This window comes from Giraffa tippelskirchi, chromosome 7, assembly GCF_054371585.1.
Source record: "Giraffa tippelskirchi isolate mGirTip1 chromosome 7, T2T-mGirTip1v1.2.pri, whole genome shotgun sequence".
Classification (NCBI taxonomy): Eukaryota; Metazoa; Chordata; class Mammalia; order Artiodactyla; family Giraffidae; genus Giraffa; species Giraffa tippelskirchi.
The window spans coordinates 39,133,867-39,160,521 of NC_137281.1; the positions used below are offsets into that span (position 1 = coordinate 39,133,867).

General features: G+C 38.0%; 1 protein-coding gene and 1 non-coding gene across 5 annotated transcripts in view; one reads left to right on the forward strand and one right to left on the reverse strand.

The window, feature by feature from the left end:
* The window catches only part of RPGRIP1L (RPGRIP1 like), a 98,069-nt gene that overhangs the window by 67,797 nt on the left and 3,617 nt on the right, over positions 1-26,655 (forward strand). For all 4 annotated transcript variants that reach the window (XM_081514412.1, XM_081514413.1, XM_081514411.1 and 1 more), the window contains 2 exons: positions 13,184-13,367; positions 21,744-21,828. In XM_081514412.1, the coding sequence (XP_081370538.1) occupies positions 13,184-13,367; positions 21,744-21,828 (269 nt within the window). The remainder of the gene's footprint in view (positions 1-13,183; positions 13,368-21,743; positions 21,829-26,655) is intronic.
* Positions 16,255-16,361, reverse strand: LOC145516051 (U6 spliceosomal RNA). The gene has a single exon (XR_014061225.1). It is a non-coding gene; the product is annotated as a U6 spliceosomal RNA (small nuclear RNA).

A 26,655-nucleotide genomic window follows, 5' to 3' on the forward strand; every position in this document is an offset into this window, starting at 1 on the left:
CAAGCCTAAAGAGAAAGATCTGATCAGCCACGTCTAGCCTCTGGATTGCATCCATGTTTATCAGTTGTAGTCCTTTGACCCATTCAGCTGTAGCCAGTCACATAGCGAAAAGGAGTGTCCACTTTAACTGTAACATCTCAAATATGGGGATACATGGCAGCAAGCACAAAGTCATGTGCATGCTAGTGCTGGCAGGGGATGCACAGTATGTTTCAGAAATAAGAATACACTAACTAGAGCAACCTTTCTGCAGAACAGGATAGAAGGTTTCAGATATGATGGAGAAGGCTAAATATTTTGGATTTTATCCAGGAGATACTAGGGAGACATTGCAGCAGTTAACTTTATTTTCTAAACATTGTATTCACCATCTAAAAGTCAGTTTCAAAGAATGGGAAAATGTTATCTAAAATCTCAGACCAGAGATTTTCAACCCGGGGCAGTTTTGCCACGCAAGGGATTCGTTTTGGCAGCGTCTGGAGGTACTTTTGGTTGTCACCCTGGGAGGGACTACTACTGGCATCTAGTGGAGAGAAGTCAGGGTTGCTGCTTAACATGCTACAAAGCACAGGCGCCACAACAAGGACCTGTCTGGCCCAAAATGTCAGTAGTGCTGAGGTTGAGAAATCCTGTATCAGACTTTCAACGGGATCGTGTGTATATTGACAGCATTGCTAGCATCTCAGTGCAGTTGTACAGTGCTCTTAACTAAGAATAAAGAATTTAATTTAACAAAGAAGTTTAATGAAAGAGCTATTCCTCTAAAATATTTAACTAATTCTAATGTACACATATATTTTTCCTTTGAAGTAAATTGCATTTTCTCCTTATTACTTCCAGAAAAGTAATTTGTGTTACTTTGCTATAGCCTAATATGACCTTACTACCAAAATGCAACTTTCTATAATGATTTTTGATGCCATCTGAGGAGTGTGAATTATTGTTTCAAGCAACCAGCTATTCTAAGCAATGCTTTTTATGCCTTGGTAGCCATTAATCAAGTTCCCATGTGGTTTTTCAAATTCTACATTTAGTAGAAGGTACTGACCAGTACCTTATGTTAATAGGTGAAATTTAGTTTTATCAAATTATATAACAAATACAGTAAAATAGTATAATCTGTGAACACAGAACAAAACTCAGGAGATCATCATAATGGTGAAATACAGCATTTTCTATTGATTGTACCAATTTTTCTGTGTGCTCCTTTTGCGAATCATTTAATACCAGTCATGGAACCTTTTTCTTTATAAAGATTGCAAAACTGGTGCAAAGAACTCCTGAATACATTTCACTCAGATTCATCAGTTGTTAATGTTTGCTACACTCTTTTTAATCATTTCTATTCTCTCTCCTTTATGTTTATATGTACGTATGCATCATATACACACATTCTTACATACATAATTGTAGTGAATCATTTGATAGTTGCAGAAATCATGCCCCTTTATCCCTAAATACTTCAGAATAATAATACAATACTATTATCTAATCTACAATTCTTAGTGAAATTTTGTGGATTGTCCCTGCATTATCACTTATAGCAAGTTATTAATCTGGTCTAGGATCAAATCTAGATCACACATTGCATTTAGTTATCATGCCCCTCTGGCCTCCTTCAATCCGTAATGGTTCCTCAGCCTTTCATTGAGTTAGTCTTTCATAACATTGACTTTTTCTAAGAATGCAGGCCGTTTATGTTGTAAAGTGTCCTTCAGTTTGAATTTGTGTGATTTCTCCCCTTACTGGATTCAGGTTATGTGTTTGGGTAGGAATCCTACAGAAGCAATGCTGTGTCCTTTTCAGTGCATACTACCAGGAGACACAGAATGTCATTTTGTCCCACTGCTGATATTCACTTTTTAAGCGTAAAAACTTTTGTGGCTCACTAATTTCTTCTTCCATCTCCTCTTCAAGAACTGCTTCAGATAGAAATCTCAGGACACTATTACAATAGCGTTCTTTGGAAGGGAAGGTATTACTGGATGGCTAATATGTAACATCTCCTTTAGTTCTCACAACAGTTCTTCATTCATTAGCATCTACTGTGTGTCATACAAGAAGCAATCCTTGGCTTCCAAAAATTTACAGTCTAGAGGTAACACAATTACAGTGCAGAGGTCAGTGCTGGAAGACTGGAACGCACAACTGCTCTGAGAACATTCAAGAGGGGTGCCTAACTCGGCATGAGGGACCCTGATCAGGGATGGCTTCCTAGAGTCAGTGAAGCCTGAGCCAACTGTGGAAGATGATTACGAGTTAGTGAAAGCAAAGGAGAGTCATTATAGCCCAAAGGAATAAAAGCGTGAGACTTTGAGAGGGTGCAGAACATGGCTTATTCTCAGAGTCAGAATGGTTTTAGGATGGGCCAAGCCTAGGGCACACAGGGGGAGCCCCAGGAGAAGATGCTGAAAAGATAGGCCTGTCCAGAGCATTGAGGCCTCTGTATATCAGCTGAGGAAGCTGACGTCTATCCTGAAGTTCTATGAGCAGCCAGTGAAGATTTTTAAGGGAGGAGGATGATCACTCACTCATTAAACAGTTGGAGTCAGTAAGCATTTACTGTGTCCCCAGCCTTGTCCTAGGGACTGGGAATTTAGCAGTAAGAGAAATAAGTCTCTTGCTTTTGTGGAGCTTACACTCTTAAATCACATTTTAAAAGATGTTGTTATCAATAGTATAAAGAATAGAGGCACAGAGGTTAGTTAAAAGGTAATTAACCCTACTCTGTGGTTATCTCCACTGTGTAGAAATGTTTTAAATTGCCTTTACCTATAGCTATAATGTCACCAAATTGAGACTAAAAGTAGTGTCCTAGATAAAAATCATTTATGCCAATTACACTCTGAATTTCAGTCATCTCCTGTACTATGTAAGCAATTTAAGATAATTCAGTTTCTTTTTTTGATGTTACAGAATCTGACAGCTCATAGTTACTTTTTAGAAATGTCGATCCTTAAAAGGAATCTAACAGATTTCCCAAGACTTAGACATATTATTCGGTTCTTCCTCTTCTCTTCATGTCTGTGATGTATAATTAATCATAGATTACTTCATTTTGTTTCATTTCATTTACAACATTTATGAGCCTCACTTTGTCAGAATGAAATGCTTGTCCCCTCCTTTCCTTTCCAAAGTGGCGTAATTAGTGTTAGCATCTTTTTTAACAGGCTACATAAAGTTTAGTGGCTGGATTAAATCAAGTCATTAACATAATGTGCTACCCAATTTGCCCCTGTCTCTCTTCCTTTCCAGGACATCAAAGTGCCACAGAGCACCAGTGTAATTGGGCCTTGCTGGCCTGTCAGATTCCGTCAGCCTGATGACTGCTGCTTTTACTAAAAAGCTTCTAGGCATGATAATTAATGGGGGTGGGGATGGGGAGGGAGTCTGAGAAATTTAAAACTTTGGACATTTCTCTATGAATATTTTATTAATTTGAATAATCAGAAGTTAACAGTATCAATTTGATGTATAATACATTGATTAAAAGCCTTGTTTTAGGTCCTCAAAATAGATATCAAAACTGAAAATTTGCATCTGCCATGGCATTAAGAAAAAAAGAATTATAATCCTTCTTTCATACTATTTCTAATTTCTACCATTTAAGCAGTGCATCGTTCAGTTTTCACAACTAAATGCATTGCCTTCAACTCACAGATTTCTTAAAGTGTGCCCACAGGTGAGAATGGGAAATCACAGGCTAAAACAGTAACGCTCTTTTTTGTGCAATGCATGTTTACATCTTTCTCCGTTCCTAACTAACAGCAGTTTTGTAAAAGCTGCCATAGTCAATCGGATTAAAATGCAGTTCCACCTGGAAGCCAGGTTCTCTTGAACAAAGTGAGCTGGCATTCCCATGCAATCACAATAGTGATGTCCAGCGAAAATGTTTTAAAGCTCTTGCAAAAGGCAGAATGCTAAAGCAATTTACGACTGTTCTCATTCCTGTATTAAAAGTGATCAAGTCACTTCAGAATCAAATATGATATCCTATCAGTGGGTAAAGTACACCTCTCCCACTGTCTTACATATGGAAGCTTAAGCTACATAACCAAAAATATTGTATTACTCTCCTGATATTAGTTGCTTTTAAAACTATTTTTAGTATTTTGCAACTTAATTATCTCTTACTGATATACCATGAACTATATACTGCTACATATAGCAGTATATATAGTATATAGTGCTATATATAAGTCTTTGATTTTAAAAATAATAATTGTTCTTTGGGAGAAATAAGAGTAAAGAAGAGCACAAACTGTTAAGGTGATAATGTTTTTAACAAAACAAACTCAATCCAGTTTTCATCAGTGGCAGTATAGTATATATATATATAGTGTATACACTATATATAGTATATAGCAATATACTCTACTTCTTTACACATGTACCTAATATTACATTGTATAACTAAACTTTTTTAATTTAAATAGTGCCTTTTCATGGACCCTTTGGTTTCTATCAGTTTTTGCCAATACAAACATTTCCAGCTGAAATGTTTTTATACATAGTGTGGGAAAATTACTGTTTTCTGACATCACACTTTTTGTCAAAGTAATGAGTGACAAATTATATCACTGATGATTCCGTTTTAAAAGCAAACAAAAAAGATACATTTGTACATACATGCTTATGTATTTTTATATGAGCATACAGATCTAACATTGGGGTTCATGTAAGTAAAAGAAAGGCTTCTCAGGTGGTTCAGTGGTAAAGAATCTACCTGCCAATGCAGGAGAAGCAGGAGACATGGGTTCAATCCATGGTTTGGAAAGATCCAGCCTGGTGGAGGAAATGGCAGCCCACTTCAGTAATGTTGCCTGAGAAATCCCATGGACAGAGGAGCCTGGTGGGCTACAGTCCATGGGATCGCAAAGAGTCGGACATGAGGACACACAAGCCAAGAAAATGTTTGAAAGTATATAATCAAAACATTGTACTGCAGTGTCTCTGGGACATGGGTCTGGGCAACAAACTATAACCCCTGTGTCAAATCCAGCCCTCTACTTATTTTTGTAAATAAAGTCTTATTGGAACACACCACACCCATCATTTACAGGTTGTCTGTGGCCTCTTCATGTACAAGAGCAGAGTTGAGTTTTGCCAACAGAGACCATTATAGCCTGCCATGCAAAAAATATTTGCTATCTGGCTTTTACAGGAAAGAAACATCTGCCAACTCCTAAGTTAGGGAATGGGAGGAAATGAGGAACTTTGATATTTTACTCTCTAGGATTTATATTGTTGAATTATTTTTAGTGATGAGTATAGACTGCTTCTGGGCTTCCCCAGTGGCTCAGTGGTAAAGAATCCACCTGCAATTCAGGAGATGTGGGTTCGATCCCTGGGTTGGGAAGATACCCTGGAGGAGGGCACAGCAACTGACTCCAGTATTCTTGCCTGGAGAATCCCATGGACAGAGGAGCCTGGCGGGCTACAGTCTATGGGGTCACAAAGAGTCAGACACAGCTGAAGCGACTGAGCACTCACACACGCATAGACTGCTTCTAAAAAGGAAATAATTTGTTAACTAATTCTGTACTAAAATGTTAACTAATAACTAAAGAATAGTTTAATATGAGTTGTAGAAGCTTTTCTGTAAATGTCTTAGAGAGGGTCAGTAAATAGAGGGTGAGTCTTTTCTGGCTTAGAACCATGGATCTCCCAAGTATGGTCCTCAGACTAGCAGCATCAGCATGGCCTGAGAATCTGTGAGCGATGCAAATTCTTGGGCCCCGCACTAGACCTAATGAATCAGAAACTGGAGCCCAGCAATCTGTGTCTTGTCAACTCTTTCATGTCTTCCTGGGGTGTGCTAAACTTTGACAACCACAGCTTTAGGGAAAGTGGAACTTCTCACCATGGCTACATGTTAGAACCACCTAGGGAGCACATTTAAACGCCAAGGCCTAGGCTCCACTCAGATCAGTTAGACCAGAATTTTCTTTAGAGCTCCCCCAGTGATACTAGTAGGCAGCGAAAATTGAGTCACTATTTTATCACATCTGTTCTCAATGATGGTAAAAGTGGAATGGCATATCAAAATCACCTGAAATTGAGGGTCATTTTAAAAATTCTTCCCTTCTTCACAGTACTGCCATAGTAAGCCACAGTTAATGGTGGAGATGTGTCATATCCCTCAGGTGTATTAAGAAAAAATATTCCAACCATTGCTTTAGAACATGTGGTAACAAGCTTCTGTAATTTGCTGACCATTATAGATACAGTAATTTTCATGGTATATAAAGGAGACAATGTTCTAAAAATAAACACTCTTAACCTCAGCATCATTTTGATCTCCAGCACTGAAGTTCTTACTGTTTATATTATTTGTTCCACACAGTATGTTTTAACAGAACATATAATAAAAGAAAGGTTACTGCCACTGATGAAAACTGGATTGAGTTTGTTTTGTTTTGTTTGTTAAAAACATTATCACCTTAACAGTTTGTGCTCTTCTTTACTCTTGTTTCTCCCAAAGAACTATTATTATTTTTAAAATCAAAGGCTTTTCAACCAAAACTTACGTGAAGAATGGATTTGATTGCTAATAAGTGAAAGCTCTGGAGCCTCGCATGAGGTCTAGGGGACTCCTTTTGAGTCTCTGAGGTGCTTGTGCCTACCCCCAGCCTGAAGAAGGCAAGTTGTAAGAATCATCTTTAATCATTAATCATCCCTACCTACTCTACTTACTTATGTCTCTGTCAGTACCAATGCTGAGTTTGACTTTTTGAACCAAATATTTTGAGCTTGTCTTAGACCTCACTTCAATTAAACTTTTATTCTTAAAGGTCATAGACATAGATGCATTACCTTCCATTTCCATTTTGTCTCAATTATTATAAAGTACCAAGTTCTTCATAGGCTTTATTTGAATTTATTTACACACACACATACACAAAACATTTTTATGACGATAAAATAATTCTCATGTAAACTTGTGTAACCATTTGGAAAGTAACTTGATAATCCTTTAATTTCTCATATCTGTCACCCAGCAATTCTAAGAGAACCACTCACATACATAAGAAAACAAAAGGATATTCAATGCAACATTGTTTTAATTGCAACAAATTTAAACATTTTGTTCATCAGTACAGAAACAGACTCAGTTCAGTTCAGTCGCTCAGTAGTGTCCGACTCTTTGCGACCCATGGACTGCAGCACACCAGGCTTCCCTGTCCTCACCAACTCCCGGAGCTTACTCAAACTCATGTCCATCGTGTCAGTGATGCCATCCAACCATCTCATCCTCTGTCATCCCCTTCTCCTCCTGCCTTCAGTCTTTCCCAGCATCAGAGTCTTTTCTAATAAGTCAGTTCTTCACATCAGGTGGCCAAAGTATTGGAGTCTCAGCTTCAGCATCAGTCCTTCCAATGAATATTCAGGACTGATTTCCTTTAGGAGTGCCTGGTTGGATCTCCTTGCAGTCTAAGGGACTCTCAAGAGTCTTCTCCAACACCACAGTTCAAAAGAGAAACAGATTAGAAATTAATTACATATATAATATAAATGGAATTCTGTACAACAGGTAATATTAATGAATTAGATTTCAATTATAACCATAAATCTCAAAATATAGCATTGAGTGAAAAAATTGCAGAATAATTCATAGAGAATGGTATCATTCATATAAAATCTAAAAACAGAAAACAATAAGTTGTTAATGGACATATACATAAGTAGTAGAAAATATAAAAGCATGATTGGGCATGATACACATCAACTTCGGGATAATGGTTACTTCTGGGGGAAATAAGAAAGGACGGGAAAGGAATTGGGAGGGGGCACTTTTCCCTGAATCTAAAATATTTGATTTCTTCCACAATAAAAACAAAAAGATTTAAATCAGATACAGCAAAAAAGTAAAATCTGTTTAAGATGTTGAGTATTTGAACATGTCAAATTATTTTCTTCATAGTTTAAAAAGTTAAAGAAGTGCTTGTTTGCTGAAGAATTAAGAATGAAATAAAACTCACATACAATCTCCTACAATAGTGAGATTTAAATCTAACTGACTGAAACAAGTTCCAAACCTTTATCAGAGGACATTCTCAGTTAAGCAATACTGTGTTTAAGAGCTGTCAAGTTGAATTAAGTTTTTAGAAGCCTAACAATCCAACCCCAGTGTGGCTGCTATGATTGTTGAAACCAGAGGAAGAATTCAGCATGCTCTCCTGAAGTAAAACATAAAAAAAAAATGTAAGCCTGCCAATAAAAGCCCAAGTAAATACTATAGAGAAATATGGCCTAAAATGAGAATTATAGCATCAGTCAGGAAGCAGGAATGGAATTGAGCCAAAATCATGAGAACTCTAATTTTTTTTTCTCTGAGAGTAATACAAGCTGTCATCACATTTCTAGATCATTCAATCACATAAAGTATAGTGTCCATCCATACAGACAACTGAAAGGAAGTTGCACACAGTTCTTATTTGAGAGATTTCTATTACTGCTGCTCACCACAATCAGAAATTTTAAATGCTCCTTTTGTATGCTGATGCTGACATCTGACTAACTAGGGAAGCTAATAGGATAACTGGTGAACAGGAGAGAAAATGTACTGAGAAGTACTGAGAAGCCCAAAGCCCATTCTAGCTAGCTAACCTACTGTACCAGCAGGGTGTCATTCAGAGGAATGACCACGTGGGTTCCTCTAGTGGTCTTGAACAGACGTTATTCTGCATCCGTCTGAAATGCTATGCTTCAGTCACTGTCATGTGAATCAGTATATTGTTATCCCTTCCAGTTCACCTAATTGAACTTTTTTTTTCACTATTTCATGATGAGAATTTTCAAACACACAGAGAAGCTGAAATAAGAATACCCTACCCCTAGATTCTACAAAACTGACCTGTCTTTGAAACAGTATTATTCAATTAAAATCTAGAATGGCAAGATCTCTATGTTTTTCAACAGTTAATTATCCCCAGCTTCCCAAAATGTAGCAGACACAATCAATATTTGCTAAAGGAGCTGCACTAATAATTGCAGCTTCACATATTTCTGGCAATATATAAAAGATATTCCCAATATATAGAAGATCCTCAGCATTCCCTTGACTCAATGTCATTAAGTATTTATTGAGAGCCTCCCAAGTGCCAGATCCTAGAGAGGATGTTAAATAGCAAAAGATGAATAAGATATGGTCCTGGCCTCCAGGAATTCACAGTCTACAGAGCAAGGCAGATAGGTAAACAAATCCATGCAATCCAGTGTGAGTGAAAAGTGCAGCGAGGGCCCAGAGGAGGAACCAAGTCAGTCTTGGAAATCAGGAGTAATGCCTTCATAAAAGGAGTACATGTGTGGCCCAGGGCTTCAAATAAATGGAATTTTGTCTGATAGAGAAGATTTCAGACGCAAAAGCTCAGCAATATAAACAGTACACCACAGGTCTGGGGAAATGGCTAGAGTGTAGGGTAATAGGTTTCCAAGCAGAAAGATGATACCCAATCTGTTTTAGAGAAGGAACTCTGCCACCAGAAGAATAGTTGAGGCTGCAGGCAGGGGACTAGAGAGAGGATTGCCTCACCTTTGTCACAGCCATGAGCATAGAGCCATTTATTTTTTGAGTGTGTACTGATACAGTCAGCAAGATCTGGCTTCCCTAGTGACTCAGATGGTAAAGAATCTGCTTGCAATGCAGGAGATCTGGGTTTCCATCCCTGGGTTGGGAAGCTCCCCTGGAGAGGGGAATGGCAACCTACTCCTGTATTCTTGCCTGGAGAATTCCATGGACAGAGGAGCCTGGTGGGCTACAGATCGCGGGGTTGCAAAGAGTTGGACATGACTGAACGACTAATACTCTTTCACAGCAAGACTATAGTCCCTCTATAAACAGCCTCATACCACCCATCTGTCTGCTTACAACTCTACCAACCAGTTATCTTTTGTGATTCCTTCTGATTTCTCCCCACTTATTCTGTAGTCATTATTGTTGTTTGTTGTTTAGTCCCTAAGTCGTGTCCAACTCCCTTGGGACCCCATGGACTCTAGCCCACCAGGCTCCTCTGTCCATGGGATTTCCCAGGGAAGAATACTGAAGTGGGTTGCCATTTCTTTCTCCAGGGCATCTTCCCTGACCCAGGGATCAAACCTGCATCTCCTGCCTTGGCAGGTGGATTGTTTAGCCCTGAGCCACCTGGGAAACCCTCTCTCTGCTCATTCTATGAAACTACTTTCTAACTATAGGGAGCTGTTGAATTAGTTCCTTCCTCAGATCATGTGAGAACATAAAAGAAGTTTCTCTAGAGATAAAAATGAGAAAAGAAACTGCATCTTGTTTTGTCTTTGTATTTCCAGTAGCTGACACAGTGTTGAAATATCTTCAGCTTTCCTTAATTCAGTAAACCACTGAAATATTTAGGAAGTTAAAGGAACAGGAATGAATGATCTGTAGGATATGGTGGGTGTGAAAATGGAGATTTGCAAGAATGGTTCCAAGGTCTCCTGGTTGTGGGTGACCAGGTAGACAGTGATGTCATCAACTGAGATAACAAGTATCAGGATGAAGGAGAGTGGTGGAGAGGAGAGATCGTGAGTTCATTTTTTACACTAAGTTGGAGTTGTCTGCTACACAGTTGATGTGCTTCTTAATCTTCAGAATCTTTGCATATCATCTAATTGAACTTTTGATTCACAGAGGCATGAGCAGAACCAGAATTGTTCCAATGTTGAAAAAGAAGTTGGCTAGGCCTATTAGCCAAAATTTATAATGTTTGGAAATTGTTTATTCAGGGCATGCTTCCCTAGATACACACTATTTGGAACTTATCCCTTTTTGGACTTAGGTTGATTCGTGTAGCCTTAAAGGAACAAAGAAATGATAACTGATAACTCTGTTAAGTTAGAGAATTGAAAAGGACATAATCTAGAGTTAATGAGGCTGGGGTGGTGGGAGGGAAACTAAGAAAAAAGAAAAAACGATCTAGGCCAGAAAGAAGACAGACATCATAAAAAGAATTTTAAAGCTTTTTTGGGGGAGGGGGTAATATAGTGGGTTTCTTTTGGTTTATTTGGTTTTGGTATTCTGTTTGTTTGTTATCCAAGTATCTACATTTATTTAGTATGTAGACTATATTTTGTCTATAGTCTTATTTGACAACCTAAGTTCGTTCTTATAAGTAATACAAGTTTTCATATGGGGATTGTACAGTTAATATATTATTAATTTAAAAAAACACTTAAATAAATCTGATTCCCCTGCTATTTAAAAGTTAATTTGTCTCTTCATTGGGTTCTGTGATAAACAGATTTTAACTTCCTCTCCTTCACAATATGAAAATAACGATGTATACACCTCTTTTGCCTTTGTTATAGCTGTTTTCTTTTAATTCTTTTGTGCAGAAGCAGTCTAACCACAGCACAGGAATGTTTTATGTTATTGTCATAACAATTCTAAGTTTGTCAAATTGCAAGTTATGTAAAAGACTTAATTATGCATTGTGCTGCATTTGAACCAGAAGTATAAAATAGTTTGTGTGTATGCTATTTTGACAACCACAATACATTTTAAGGAACAATAATATTTAAAATGTTTTCTTTACTGTGTTAGTCTTCAGCAAGCAGAGAAGGGCTTTTGTGAAGTGAGATTAGACAATAGAGCCAACTTCATTTTTTATGCACGTGAACAGAGAGGGCTTCAGGTTATTAGTTGAAACCGAGTAACCTTTCCAGGCTTTCATCTCTTTCTTTTCAAATTTGAATATGAAAAGCATATTCAAGTCAAAGACCATCACTTTAATGACATTTGGCAGTCATTTGATTTATTAGGTTTTAGAAAAAATTTTCCTTTAAATATTTCATCATACTATGCTAATCCTAGTAATATTGCCAGCTGCAGCCTTGTACCTGTATTAGTGGAGACAGAATGGTGTGGAATTTTCTCTGTCATCCTAGTAAAATTTCCATGAATCTACTGAATAATAAAATAACCTTATTGAAATATTCAGATTTGGGTTTTTAGTTAAAGTGTCTTAGAATACATAATAAAAGAAAATGTCTTTTGAAAGAAGGGGGTAAAATTACTTCATCAAATATTGAGGGGGTTTGCCAGCAATGGAAATTGTTCTTTATGGGAATATTCTTTACAATAGGGTACTTATGCTTTTCAGTTTGATTAATTATATTATATACTTTGAAATATCAAAATAGTAATTACTATGGTGAATTTGCACACTGATTTACATTTGACAATGAATTCCTAAAAGTTAGTTATTTAAGCAGGTCTTAGTATCAGGATTTTTAGTATTATTTTAAGTTATATAATTTACAGTAGCATACCTCTGAATTTAATAAAGAGAGATTTAGTAAGGGGGAATAAAGGACAAATTTTAAATTGTAAACATTTAAAATTAAATTCAGTGTAAACATTTAACTGAGGAGTTATCTTGGTGTGATCTAATTTTTAAGTCATAGTCTATCATTTGTTTTAAATTATTGTTCAAGGAAACATATGACTCACATATAATGTTTGTTACACTAAAATCTATTAAATAAGGATTGAGATGAAAATTACACAAATATATTTTTTCATTAATTCTGTAAAAATGAGATAATAAATTGTAAGAAAATTATGTTAAATTCAATAAAAATTTGCCTTTTGTTTGAAAACTTATTACTTATTAAATATGTTATAGAAGAATACGCAAGAGAATAAGCTGTAGCCCTACTTAATATGGATTCATACAGTTATTTATCTTAGCATAGTAGCTATAAAGTGTTCAATAGGCTTTGATCTTTGAATAACCAAAACTTTCTCAGGTACCATAGAGTAAAATAAAAGCAGTGATAAACATGTATTTCACTACACAGTTTGAAACAAGGCCAACTGATGTGTGTCATTCTGAAAGCAATTGGAGATGAAGATCTCATAATCTTCACTCCTGATGGACTACTAGTGGGTATTTATAGCCTCAAATGTAAATCAGGAGACTATTGCCATGACACTGTTAACTTCAAACCCTGGGGCATTAGAAGCTCATTCTCTCTCTCTCTTGTCGTGAATAATCTATCATGTGTAACTAGACAGTAGGGTACAATACCTTCCAAAAAAAGAAATCAATGAAGGCCAGTACCTTCATGTTTTATTTAAAATTGACAGTGAAAAAAGAGTAAAGGATTTTTTTTTTGTTCATTTTTTTTGTTTCTTTATTGTTTTTTGTTTTTGCTCTTTAAACAGCCACTAGAAAAAATTCGGATTGAGATCATAGCCCTAAGCCTTAATGATTCCCGCGTAACTGCAGATGACACTATCCAGCGACTCTTCGTGGAGTGCCGATTCTACAGTCTTCCCGCTGAAGAGACACCCGTGTCACTTCCAAAACCCAAGAGCGGCCAGTGGGTCTACTATAATTATAGCAATGGTAGGTATGGTATTTATAATGTAGACTTTTATCTGTGAAGGAAGCCAAAGGAACACAAGAAAGTACAATTGTCTGATGTTCACGTAAAATCATGGAAGTATTATCAGAATAGATTAATGAAAGTCAAACCTGTAGCATATGGATTAAGAGATTAAATTTAAAATTCAGTTGGCCCTTTGTGTCCGTGGGTTCTGCATCTTTAGATTCAACTAAAACACAATGGAAAACACTTGGGGAAAAAAATTCCAGAAAATTCCAAGAAGCAAAACTTATACTTATCATGCATCCTCAACTGTTCACATTGTAAAGTTTCATAAGTAATCCAGAGATGATTTAAAGTATACAGGATGTGCACAGGTTATATGCAAATACTATGCCATTTCATATAAGGGCCTTGAGCATCCTTGGATTTTGATAGCTGCAGGGCTCCTGGGACCAACCCCCCTTGATACTAAGGGACAACTGTAATGCTAAAGTTATATCAAAAACAGTGGGAAAAAGATGTTCTAGATCTTCCTGCTATATCACAGTATCAGTAAAAAAATGCCACCTGCATCTAAAGTTGAATTTAATCAAGAAATGTATTTCAAGGGGAATAAAAGTACTAGATTTTTTAAAATTATATGACTCTAACAATTCAATGTCCTATTTTTTTCTGCATTTCTGCTCAGTATTGTCACATAGATATTTTTTTACAATATACAGTGTATATCTCTCCCAGTGTCTAGATGTTCAGGATTTTAATTGAGTGATACAAGTTCTTAGAGTATCTTTTCATTTTTAGCCCACACATCCCTTCATAGCAGCCAGCAAGTTTTCTGTTTTAAGGCTTTATCATCTATCAGCTAGTTCACATGAAAATCTGCTAGGCCAGTACAGACCCAATAGGCACTCTGTAAATTCTTAATCAACCAACTTTAGGATGATTTTAAGGATAGTAGGTATCAGTGTATAATTAGAGGGGAGTAAAAAATCTTATCAGGCTGCCATGACCCTAAATTAAAACTGCTTATTAAGTTCTTCAAAAGCCCTACGTTAAAACAAACCAGAAAGATGGAGTGTTGCATTATCTTTAGCAAAACAGGCCATCTCATGCCAGTTGAACACCAATATTTTTTTCTCACAAGTTTTATAAATTTCATTTTGATCAGTATGTACAATCATGCTATTGTACCAATAGGATTGTGAATGTTCATGGTTTGTTTGTTTGTTTTGCAACTGGTATTTTTAGAAACACGTTCATTGCCTGAGATAGTAATCATGAGTATGCAGAGATCTGGTCTAGTCTACCTTGTATCTACAGTGTTCTTACTAGTTATGAGAACTTGGGCAAGGTGTTTAAATTTCATGATTCCCCATTTTATCTATTGAATAAGGTGCTAAGAACCCTTCCAGTTCAGATTCTATCATTCTATGATTAAGAGGCAGGTTGAGAAATCGCTTGGGGAATAAGTAGTGTAGTCAGGATAAGAATCTGATTTCTCCTTCCTATCATTGACCTGATCTAACAGAACATTTCCAAAGACTTCCTCACACTTCCTAGAAATCTTTTAACTGCAAAGCATCAGAAAAGTAAGCCATAATCACAGTATTATTAGTAATGAAAAAACTGTTACTGAACTAATTTTAATGAAGGTACCCCCAAGAAAAGAGACAAGCTCTTCTGTTTTTTTTAAATTATTATTCATTGTAAAGGTTAGAAGGAGACTGTTTGGTTGAACTGGCGACAAAATTGTTTTTTAGAAGTTGGTTATGCATTGAGAAATTTGGCCATGCAGTACAACAAATGTTTCCTTTTGCTTAAGGAGCAATGCACGTTATTCTTTGGGGAAACCTATGGTACATGCTCAAGTTTCCTGGATTTTGTTCAGTCTCACATGATGACCTAGGTCTGTTTGGGCTTTTTGTCACTTGCTAGGTTGGGGCTTCCCTGATAGCTCAGTTGGTAAAGAATCCACCTGCAATGCAGGAGACCCTGGTTCGATTCCTGGGTCAGGAAGATCCGCTGGAGAAGAGGTAGGCTACACACTCCAGTATTCTCGGGCTTCCCTTGTGGCTCAGCTGGCCAAGAATCCACCTGCAATGCAGGAGACCTGGGTTGGATCCCTGGGTTGGGAAGATCCCCTAGAGAAGGGAACGGCTACCCACTCCAGTATCCTGGCCTGGAGAATTCCATGAACTGTATATGTATAGTCCATGCGGTCGCAAACAGTCAGACACAACTAAGCAACTTTCACTGACTTCAGGTTGGTTAGTTGTCATTGATTTGGGTTTTTTCTTTTTTTTTTTCCTTTTACTACAAAATACATTACTAACTAATTGGTATTTTAGTATTTCTGATGAATTATTAATAGTCACCTGATAGCAAGAAAACCAATAATCTATTAGAATTGAATTCATTAGAAGTATTTACTATACTTCTCTGCAGCTTCTTTTTCTACCTATTGAGTTTTGACTATATAGAATTTTCAAGGTTAATTGAAAAGAATTTTAAGGATATTTATATGGTGAGAAGGGAGAGAAATGTACTTTTGGGCTTAGAAGCAAATTAATGCTGTTTTATATCTATTGTATCTAAAAAAATGAAGTCCTGGATCATCAGCAAAGTTGAGAAGTAATTATTATTAACCTTGTAGAAGGCTTATTTTTCACTTAAGAAGGAAATATTGAAAGTGCTTTTTTTTTTTTTTATAAATTTATTTATTTTAGTTGGGGGCTAATTACTTTACAATATTGTAATAGTTTTTGCCATACATTGACATGAATCAGCCATGGGTTTACATGTGTTCCCCTTCCTGGACCCCCCACCCACCTCCCTCCCCATCCCATCCCTCTGGGTCATCCCATTGCCCCGGCCCTGAGCCCTTGTCTCATGCATCGAACATGGAAAAATATGGGACGCTTCACGAATTTGCGTGTCATCCCTGCGCAGGGGCCATGCTAATCTTCTCTGTATCGTTCCAATTTTAGTATATGTGCTGCCGAAGCAAGCACTGAAAGTGCTTATTTTTAAATGAATATGTTTGCATCTCCTTCCTTATAGGAGAATCTCCTTGAATCTTTGCTTCATAAATAACTTCTCTCATTCATCTAATTATTGTAATGATTTAGCATTCACTTGCTGCTTGATATAAAAGGTCAATATAATGTAGCCGTACATCTTCCAAATCTTATTAAATGTTAATGAAAGTAGTTTTATTTCCAAACTGACTTTTTAACTGAGACAGAAAATTTAAAGGCCAACTAGTGCATGCTGTCTCCTATTTGAACACCATACCAGTTGAGAGGTGAACCGAACCTTGCAATGATTTTACTCTGCAGTGTGACTTGAATCTATTCAGAAGGGATTTGTATACTGAGGCCTGAATTAGGTACATAAAATGAGAGGTTTAGACTAGTGATCCCCAGGATTATTCATAGCCTAATTCAGTCTTTATTAAGAGGTGTTAGTACCAGTTTCACGTACACAAAATAGATCTTTTTTTAGGGCTACTAACACTAGGGGGAAAAAAAAGAATCAAAGTTGAATTAACTTGCTAGACATCGGTAGCAAAAACAAAAGTTGTATTTTATTGGGCTTGAAAATTTTGCTTGGAAAATGCTAAGAGAGCAAGAGAATAGTTTGGTTAAAAAAAATAAGATTAATGGTAGATCTAAAGAATGTTGTCTGGTCTGAATAACATCTTCTAGAGAGTTTATAGTGGGAAGGAAAAAAGATTAATGAAATCGTCCAAAGTTTTTAAGAGTCTTATACAGATCTAGGCCTTTAGTCTCTGAGCACTGAACGGTCTATCTGTTGGAACAATTCAAAGTTTAATTCAGAAGATGAAAAGGATGCAGAACTTTAGATTTTGTTACTAATGGGAGGAAAACCTTGGCAAAGATAAGGACTGAGGGAGATAATACTGTAACACAAAAGTTATCTGAGATTCAAGGTTATCAACCCTTAGCCTGCCAGGTGCCCCTGTCCATGGGCTTCTCCAGGCAAGAATACTGGAGGAGGTTGCTGTGCCCTCCTCTAGGGGATCTTCCAGACCCAAGGGTCGAACCTGCATCTCTTATGTCTCCTGCATTGGCAGGTGGGTTCTTTACCACTAGTGCCACCTGGGAAGCCCCCTTATATAATTAAACTGCATTTCTTCTGCCAAATAACATTGCTAAAGAAAATAGGGATTTCCCCAACCTGCAGGAGTGAGGGATGTAATTTTCTGATTTGTTTTTGTTTTTTATTGGAGTATAGTTGCTTTGCAATGTTTTGTTAGTTTCTGCTGTACAGCAAAGTGAATCAGTTATACGTATACGTGGGTTGTATTTTTAATGGTAGAGAATTCAAGATCACCTCAAGTATTTGGACTACTGCTTTGTATCTTTTTTGAGACACATCATTTCAGTAAATTTATGTCAAATTCTAGCAAATCCTAAACCAATGTGGCTTCTGATGAGAATGAAAGGTAAATATTTTAACTTTTGGAGAGTTCAGATTCATTTCATAATCACCAGGATTGCTTTTTAAAGGATGTATTTTAAGTTTTGAAATGTAGATTTTTTTTTTTACCCACCTAATTCAGAATATCAAATGGATATTCTTGGGATCATAACCTGATTGGAGGTAACCTAAGTGTCTCCCACATGTTTAACACACAAAAAAGTGTACTAGTTGCCGATCCTTTTCAAAAATCAGGCAAAGGAGCTGATTTCAAAAATCAACCAAGGGTCTAAACCTTGGTTCTCAATGGTATCCTAACTAGCAGCTGAGAAGATGTTAGACATGCAGCTTCTCAGGCCTTCCCCATACCTACGGAGTAAGAAATTGAAGGTGAGCCCAGTCATCTGCGTTTTATCACATCCTGCAGGGATTCTGATGCACATTAAAGACTAAAAACCATTAGAATAGATTAAGTTCCCTGAGGCCTCATTCATACAAGCAGGAGAGCTGTACTTCTCACTTGGTACACTTTAGGAGAACCAAACTCATCAGTGAGCAGCTGGAGTTTTTTCAAAAAGGAATTTTTTTTTTTCAAGTGTAGTTGTACAATGTTGTATGTTAGTTTTAGATGTACAGTGATTCTGTTACATATATACATACAGATATATATGTATTTCTTTTTCAGATTCTTTTCCCCTTATAGGTTATTACAAAATATTGAATACAGTCCTGTATGCTATACAGTAGGTCCCTATTGTTTATCTATTTTATATATAGTAGTGTGAATCTATTAATCCAAAACTCCTAATTTATCCCTCCCCCCACCTTTTCCCCTTTAGTAACCATAAGTTTGTTTTTTTTCTCTGCTTTGTAAATAAGTTCATTTGTCTTTGTTTTCTTTTTTTTAGATTCTACATAAAAGCAATATCATATAATATTTGTCTTTGTCTGGCTTACTTCACTTAGTATGATAATCTCTGGGTCCATCCATGTTGCTGCAGATAGCATTATTTCATTCTTTTCAGTGGCTGAGTAATATTCCATTGTATATACATATATTTATTTGGAAGATGTGGTATATATACTATGTGCGCGCGCACACACATGCACCTCCCACACATCTTCATTCTTCTGTTGATGGACACTTAGGTTGCTCCTAAGTCTTGACCATTGTAAATAGTGCTGCAGTGAACATTTGGGCGCGCATTTGTTTTTGAATCGCAGTTTTCTCTGGATATGTGCCCAGGAGTGGGATTGCTGGCTCATATGGTAGCTCTGTTTTTAGTTTCTTAAGGAACCTTCATACTGTTCTCCATAGTGGCTGCACCATTTTACATTCCCACCAACAGCGTAGGAGGGTTCCCTTCTCGCCACACCCTCTCCAGCATTTATTATTTGTCGAAAAGGAATTTTGGGGAGTGTTCAGTCAAGAGAACTGGTTAAGGTACCAGGTGTAATGAAGCACTATCCCTTTAAGAAAGCGTGCAAGGAGGTGAGGCGGCTGCTCTTGACACAGTGATGGAACTCGCTCACATCTCAGTCTGTGCTAACAGCATGGTTGCAGCTTCAACAACAGGAAGAGTTCTGGCCTCATGTGGAAGGAGGTTTAGCACGGAGGTTAAGAAAGCAGGCCATGAGGCAGACCTTCCTGGATTCAAATTCTAGCTCCACCACTTCCTAGCTAGGTTACCTGAGGCAAATTACTTACCTTCTCTAGGTCTGCTTGACCGTCTGTAAATTGTGGGTCAGCATGGTTCTTAACAGATGTGATTGCAGTAAGCCAACTATTGAGTGTAGTACGTAGTACATAAATGTCACTCCCTAAATGGTGGCCATCGCTATTTTTATCTTTGTTAACAGACTAGGAAATACTGTGTGCTAGTCAACTGAATGAAGCAAAAGCAAAACGTGTCCCAACTATACCAGTTTTTACCAGTTTCAGTGCTGTTGTTCAGTCACTCAGTCATGTCCCGACTCTTTGCGACACCATGGACTGCAGCATGTCAGGCTTCCGTGTCCTTCACCATCTCCTGGAGCTTTCTCAAATTCATGTCCATTGAGTTGGTGATGCCATCCAACCATCTCATCCTCTGTTGTCCCCTTCTCCTCCTGCCTTCAACCTTTCCCAGCATCAGGGTCTTTCCTAAAGAGTCAGCTCTTCATATCAGGTAGCCAAAGTATTCTTCAATGGTAAAGATGTTTTTTTAAAACGTTGAACATAGAATTGCCAAAGATTCAGCAATTATACTTCTGGAAACACACCCAAAAAGCAAGGACTCTGACAGAGTTTGTACGTCATGTTCAGCACAGCATTATTCACAATAGCCAGGAGATGAACAACCTAAATACCCATCAGAAGACATAAAATGTGGTGTGGTGTGCATGCTAAGTCGTTTCAGTCGTGTCCAACTCTTTGCATTCCCGTGGACTGTAGCCCACTAGCCTCCTCTGTCCATGGAATTTTCCAGGCAAGAATACTGGAGTGGTTGCCATTCCCTTCTCCAGGGGATCTTCCTCACCCAGGGATCGAACTCACATCTCTTACATCTCCTGCATTGGCAGGTGGGTTCTGGTGGCTAAAATGAGGTCCCGTTGCTCTTCCCATAGTTGAAGAGCATGACTTTTTTAAAAAGCATGACATTTTAGCATTGATAAGTAACACACTATATTTATAAAATTTACAAGAACCCTTTGTCTTTTTCGATTTGTGTAAATCACAGTAACTTATATAATTGGTCACATTCACTAGTACAGTATTGTGCAAAGAACAATAAGCTCAGAGTTGTAGTTTGACCTTGGTTCTTCCTTCTCTTAAACTAGCAGCCCACCCCTACACAGACCTTTGTGCCCCTCACCATGTGTGCCTAACTCAGTGCCTGGCATGTACCTGTCTTTGGCCCTCAGTTTTTACTCAGCTGAGCCAAGGATTAAATGAGTTAATAGCATCATAATTTGAGATTGAACTCAAATTGTCCAGGGAAACATTCTCAGTATAAAATATGTTTGTTCCCAGTGAAACCTAGCTTTAGAATTGTCATGTTATCTTTCACCCTGCGTGTAATGAAGGGATAATCTCTAAATTGAGATCTGGTCACCGGAGAGACTTTAACTCCAAAATGGCATCTGAAAAAGAAATGTCTTCCACAGCTAAGGTATGGCTGAAGGGCTGCCAAGCTGAGAAAAAAAGAAGCGGGATGAAAATTGAAGTGTTCACACTCCAAGATGCCATTTTCCCAAAGTGCAGACACTTATTTATATTTACGTGTTCACCGTCTTCTTCCTGGTGGGACTCAGATGAGTTGTCTAATCTGATATTTCAGCTCAGTAAAGTCTAGCCACATTCCTGCATGCCAGCATGTACCTTTAAAACCCACAGACAAACTTCACACCCGAAAAAGCCTCTCCCCGCCTCCCTCCACAAATCTATCCCTTTCCCCCCACCCAACCACGAACAAACGTCAGCCTGTGGATTTCCTCAACCCAACGCACTAGGATGCCTCTTTTATTTCGTGTTGTGGCAGGAAAGAAGGATTAAATTACCGGGGCTGTCAGGAAGGACAAGCTCTCTGCCATACATTATCATTATCACTCGCTCCTTGGGTGAAAGAAAATGCAGTAAATCCCTCAAATACAAAGCAATAAAGACCGCTGGCTTTTACTGTCAGGACTGCCACTGCCATTAACAGGCAGTGACAGCGATGTGGCACTCTCAGATGTTGCTCGTATCTTTTCTGACAGTGTGCACATAGACCTGCCAGTGACATGACATTAGATCACATGACTATTCAGATTTGATTCTGGTTTCCAGTGCTGCTTTCTTTTCCCAGGCGTACAAGCGAGGTGGCACGCGTCTCTAAAAACAAGTATTTATACAAATACAGAATGTTACTAATGTAGCATATTCCTGAGTGACTGCTTCCTGTGAATTTTTTTTTTTTTTTTTGGTTTAGTGATCTACGTGGATAAAGAAAACAACCAGGCCAAGAGAGACATCTTAAAAGCTATACTACTGAAACAAGAGATGCCTAATAGAAGGTACATTTAAGCATTCTAAATCACCTGATGGTTTATACAAGGTAGCATGGTATGGTTAAAAAAAAAAAAAGGCACAAGATAAGGAAGAACACAACTTCCCTGATTCTGTGTCCTTGAACGAGTATGTGACCTCTCTGCGTCTTTTTCCTCCTAGAAATATCGTAGCCCTGCCTATGATACAGAGTAGCTGTGAAGATCCTACAGTGCTCTGCAAACCAAAAGACCTGTACAGTGTAGTTAGTATATAAAGTATCCCACTGCCACTGTGACTGTAAAGCTCCTAACAATGATTGCCAGGAGGGGGCGCTCTGGACCCAGCGTCTAGGGTATAAATTCTTGTTCCATCACTAGCTGCCTGACCTCAGACAACCACCGTATGCCTCACTTTCTGCACCTGTAAAATGGAAATAATAATTCCATATAGGGTGGTTGTAAGGATTAAATGAGATGATACATGTTAGATGGATAGAATAGCTCCTCACACAGAGTTTAAGTACACGGTAGGTATTCACTGCAGTCATGATAAGCAGGAGTATATAATAATATTATTATTTGTAATAGCTCCTCAGCCTTTCAGACATTTTTACATCACTATCACGGTTTAATAATTTATCATTTCATGTTATTTTTTAATGTCTTTTTGGGCAAATTTGAACAGGGCACTTTGCATTTTGGGTCAGTATAGAAATTAAACCCTTTTGAGAAGGAGAAAAAGAACGTGATCTTAGTGAGTTCGTGCATTTGAGTGAACTCCCATCCATGCAGTCTCAGGAGTTATCTCAGTGCTGCCTGTGAATGCTGAGCTGGGCTTCATCAGTGCCCCTTTACTGGCTCGTCCCCCTTGGTCTGGGGGGAACCCTTTATCTCCCCATTGTCTTCCTCTCCTTGCCTTTATGGCTCATGATGACACAGCCTCTCACTGCCTTACCTGAGTTTAGCCCCCAACCTGAGCAAGAAACTCAAGTTCTTCTCTTTCCTGGAGGTCATGAAGTGAATGTTCACAACATTAGATTTTTCAAAAGAGCTTTCAAACTAGCATCCAATCTTCTGTTTCATGAAAGGAAACTGAAATTCTTCACTCTTAGGATCTGACAGTGGCTTTTTCTTTAAGTCCTTGAAATACATGTATTGTTTCCTTGGATCTTGATTCGGAAGAAAGAGTAGGAAAACCCTGTTAATTACTTTCAGGTTTGGTGTTTTTCCCAGGATGGTAGATAATCACTCAGGTTTTACTTTGTATACTTCAGCTTCTTTCAAGGCCCCCTCACATACCACCAGTCCCTCAGGCATCACAGGTCACTAGTGATTAGACAGCACCGTCCATGTCACCTGCTTCTCTGCGGTCAACAAGCTAGATTATCACTGTCCAGAACTGAGCTTTAAGAAATAAAATTAAGAAGTCCGCAATAACTATAATGACTCCCACTCTCCCATCATTGTTTCTCTTAAAATTTCTAAATGCCCCACAGAGACACAAATGTTCATGTCATTTTAGAAAAACACAGCAAAAGGCACTGCAGGGGCAGAGTGACTGACTCGGGGCTGATGACAGCTGAGTGAGGGCTTGGCGCGCCAGCCGCGAGCTCCTCTGACTGCCAAGGGAGGGACGGGGCCTTCGCGGGAGGCAGTGTCATTTTCTTAAGGAAAAAAAAAGAATTTACATTTGTCCACAGCCAAAAGACAGTTGTGATTCCAGTGAATGTTCTCACTTCTTGTAAATACTCTGAGGTCACATTACTTCAGGTACCTCCTGGATTATGAGAACGCGTTTGCTCAGACAGCAGCCCTCTCGTAAATTGGTGATCACATTCAGCCACAGCTAGAGAAGTTTGACCAAACTTCCCTGACACACATAAAATGATGTGCGTTGTATAATATAGTGTTTTACATATAGCACCTTTGCTTGCTGCCCCATGCTATATTTACAAGTAGAAAAGCGTCACATTATAAGTGAGGCAACACATTGAAATGGGAGTCTGAAAACTATTCCTTTGAAGTCATAGTTTTGACACTGAATTAAGGCTCCTTTTTGGTTTTATTTCTTCCCTGCAAGTGTTCTACCGTGCAGATCCAGCGTAAAATTCACAGGTGACCCTTAGTCTCTTCTATTCTGTTTCATATAAAAAGGAAGTATTTCAGAATATGGAAAGAATCAAAAATGGTAAATGATCTAAGGAGTTTCAGTGTCTTCTGGTTTCCTAAATGACAGCAAGCAACGTTTGAGGTCTCAGCCTTGAGGCCCACCCAGCCCAAAGCGGGCCTTCTCCAGCCAGTCTTCAACTAGGACTTCGGTTTTACAGTTCACAGAGTAGTTCAACAAACGTTTATGATCCCTCCCTAAGTATCAGGAACCAAAATTCTGGATAAGAGGAAAGCTCTGCACTCATGGAATGTACATCTCGCTGAGGGAGACAGCCAACAAGTCAACCAACTACACAGTACAGCAGGTACTAAGAGAAAGCTAAACAAGCTGCTAGAATAGAGAATAACATGAAGGGAATCCCCAGCTGTCCAGGGGTTAGGGCTCCAAGTTTCCACTGCCAGGCCTGGGCTCGAGCCCTGGCCTAAGATCCCAAGATCCATGTAGCCCAGCCAAAAAAAAGTAGTAGTAAAGAAAATAATAATAACATAAAGGCAAATCCAAGGAGATGACATTTAAGCTGGTTAGTGGAGCCTCTTCAGCACATAAAGCAAGGTACCATCTCTTGTCTGACAGGGTTCAAGGTAAGATAAGATGTGTCTGTATGAGTCCATGTATGTGTATATACAGTTTAGCATAAACCAAGGCTAAACTATATAGTTTTTAAACTATCTTAGTGCACCTTCTTTCCTTTTCAGCCTAACATTAATGTCTTATTTTTGTATTTGATATCTCACTTTGCTCTGTATAGAATTTAAACCGGAAATATTGCTTTTTTTAATGTTTAGCCCTTTTGTTGGCATTTAGAAGGGTTTTTTTTTTTTTCTTTTTGTCTCAGAATTCTCATATATTCAGTGGAGGTTGTAGTCTGCATTTGTAAAGTGGTAGATATTATCCTTAGATGAGACATTATTTAAGGATAACACTTAACATTATTATTATAATCTTGTAGCCTCTATCTTCTCTGTAAGTCTTGTGGGATAAAATGTGCATCAACTATCACTTCTAATTCCTGCTTTTCTAAGCACACTCATTTTAGAACAATATCTTTCATCATTATTCTTCTTGTTTGAGTGATAGAGCCATTGGGTAATTTGGGAGTCCCTGTTTTGTATTGAAATAAGCTTTTCCCATGGCTTCTTTTTCTCTCTCCTTAGAAATGGAGAGGCTTAAGGAACTCTACCTAGGTTAAAAATAATAATAATAAAAGAGCAAACATTTATTCAGTGCTTACTACGTTCCAGGTACTGTTTAATGTATCATCTAATTTGATCTTAACAGGAGCCGAATGAATTACTACTATCCTACAGATAGGAAAACTGAGATCAGAGAGGTTAAGTAATTTGTACAAAGTCACACAGCTAATAAATAGTAAGGCAGAAATTTGAACCCAAAATGGATGCCCTTAATTACTTCTCTTTTTTTTTAACTTTTTATTTTATATTGGGGTATAGCTGATTAGCTGGAGAAGGCAATGGCACCCCACTCCAGTACTCTTGCCTGGAAAATCCCATGGACGGAGGAGCCTGGTAGGCTGCAGTCCATGGGGTCGCTGAGAGTCGGACACGACTGAGCGACTCCACTTTCACTTTTCCCTTTCATGCATTGGAGAAGGAAATGGCAACCCACTCCAGTGTTCTTGCCTGGAGAATCCCAGGGACAGGGGAGCCTGGTGGGCGGCTGTCTATGGGGTCGCACAGAGTCGGCCACAACTGAAGCGACTTAGCAGCAGCAGCAGCATAGCTGATGAACAATGATGTGATCATTTCAGGTGAACAGGGAAGGGACGCAGCCATACATATACATGTATCCATTCTCTCCCAAACTCCCCTCCCATCCAGGCTGCCATATAACATTGAGCAGAGTTTCCTGTGCTATACAGTAGGGCCTTGTTGTTAACCACTTATTTTCTCTATTTTATGCATCATATAAAATATCCATCTTACCCACTTTGCAGACCATTCTGTACTTTTCACAATTATACAGTTATTGTGTAAATAGGGATTGCCTTTGGCTTCAGCTTAAGGGATTTCTATTTCCTGAACAAAATGTATTGCTAGCCAAAAAGCAGGGACTTAGTAAAGAAATGAAATGTTGAATACTTCTAGCAAATTATTTTAAAATATTGTCATGTTTACCTGTTAGTATTTGGAAAGGATTTTAACTGTGTATATTTTTCAAGGCACAATGTCTCAGAGACTTAGATTTTTACTGAAGAATGTTATCTAAGAAACAAGTTTCTTGTTTGTGTCTGATTTGGGATGGATACATTTTGAAAATGGTTAATATGGTAGTTTACAAGGATTCATGGTTTAAGCTATGCTGCCAAGACATATCAAAAGACTACTTAACAGTAAATTCCTGTCATTTGGTCAATCCGTGTTTGGCCTCAACACAAGCCACTAATTCAAATCAGTTCCATCAGAACCCTACAATTACATGTCTAAAAGTAAAATAAAACTTGGATGCTATGATTGTAAGTTAAAAGATTGCTGAAGTAATACAAACATTTCATATAGCTATTGGGCAGAACTACAGCATTTATCTAACATAATTCAGAATATATAGAACACAGTTGGTTAAGCTGCTTAGTAGAAACTCTGAAGTTGTGCATTTCTATAGAAAATGTTGCCTTTCTGTTGAAAACACTGCCCTAACCTCCATGGTCTTTACTCACTTGATCCTTT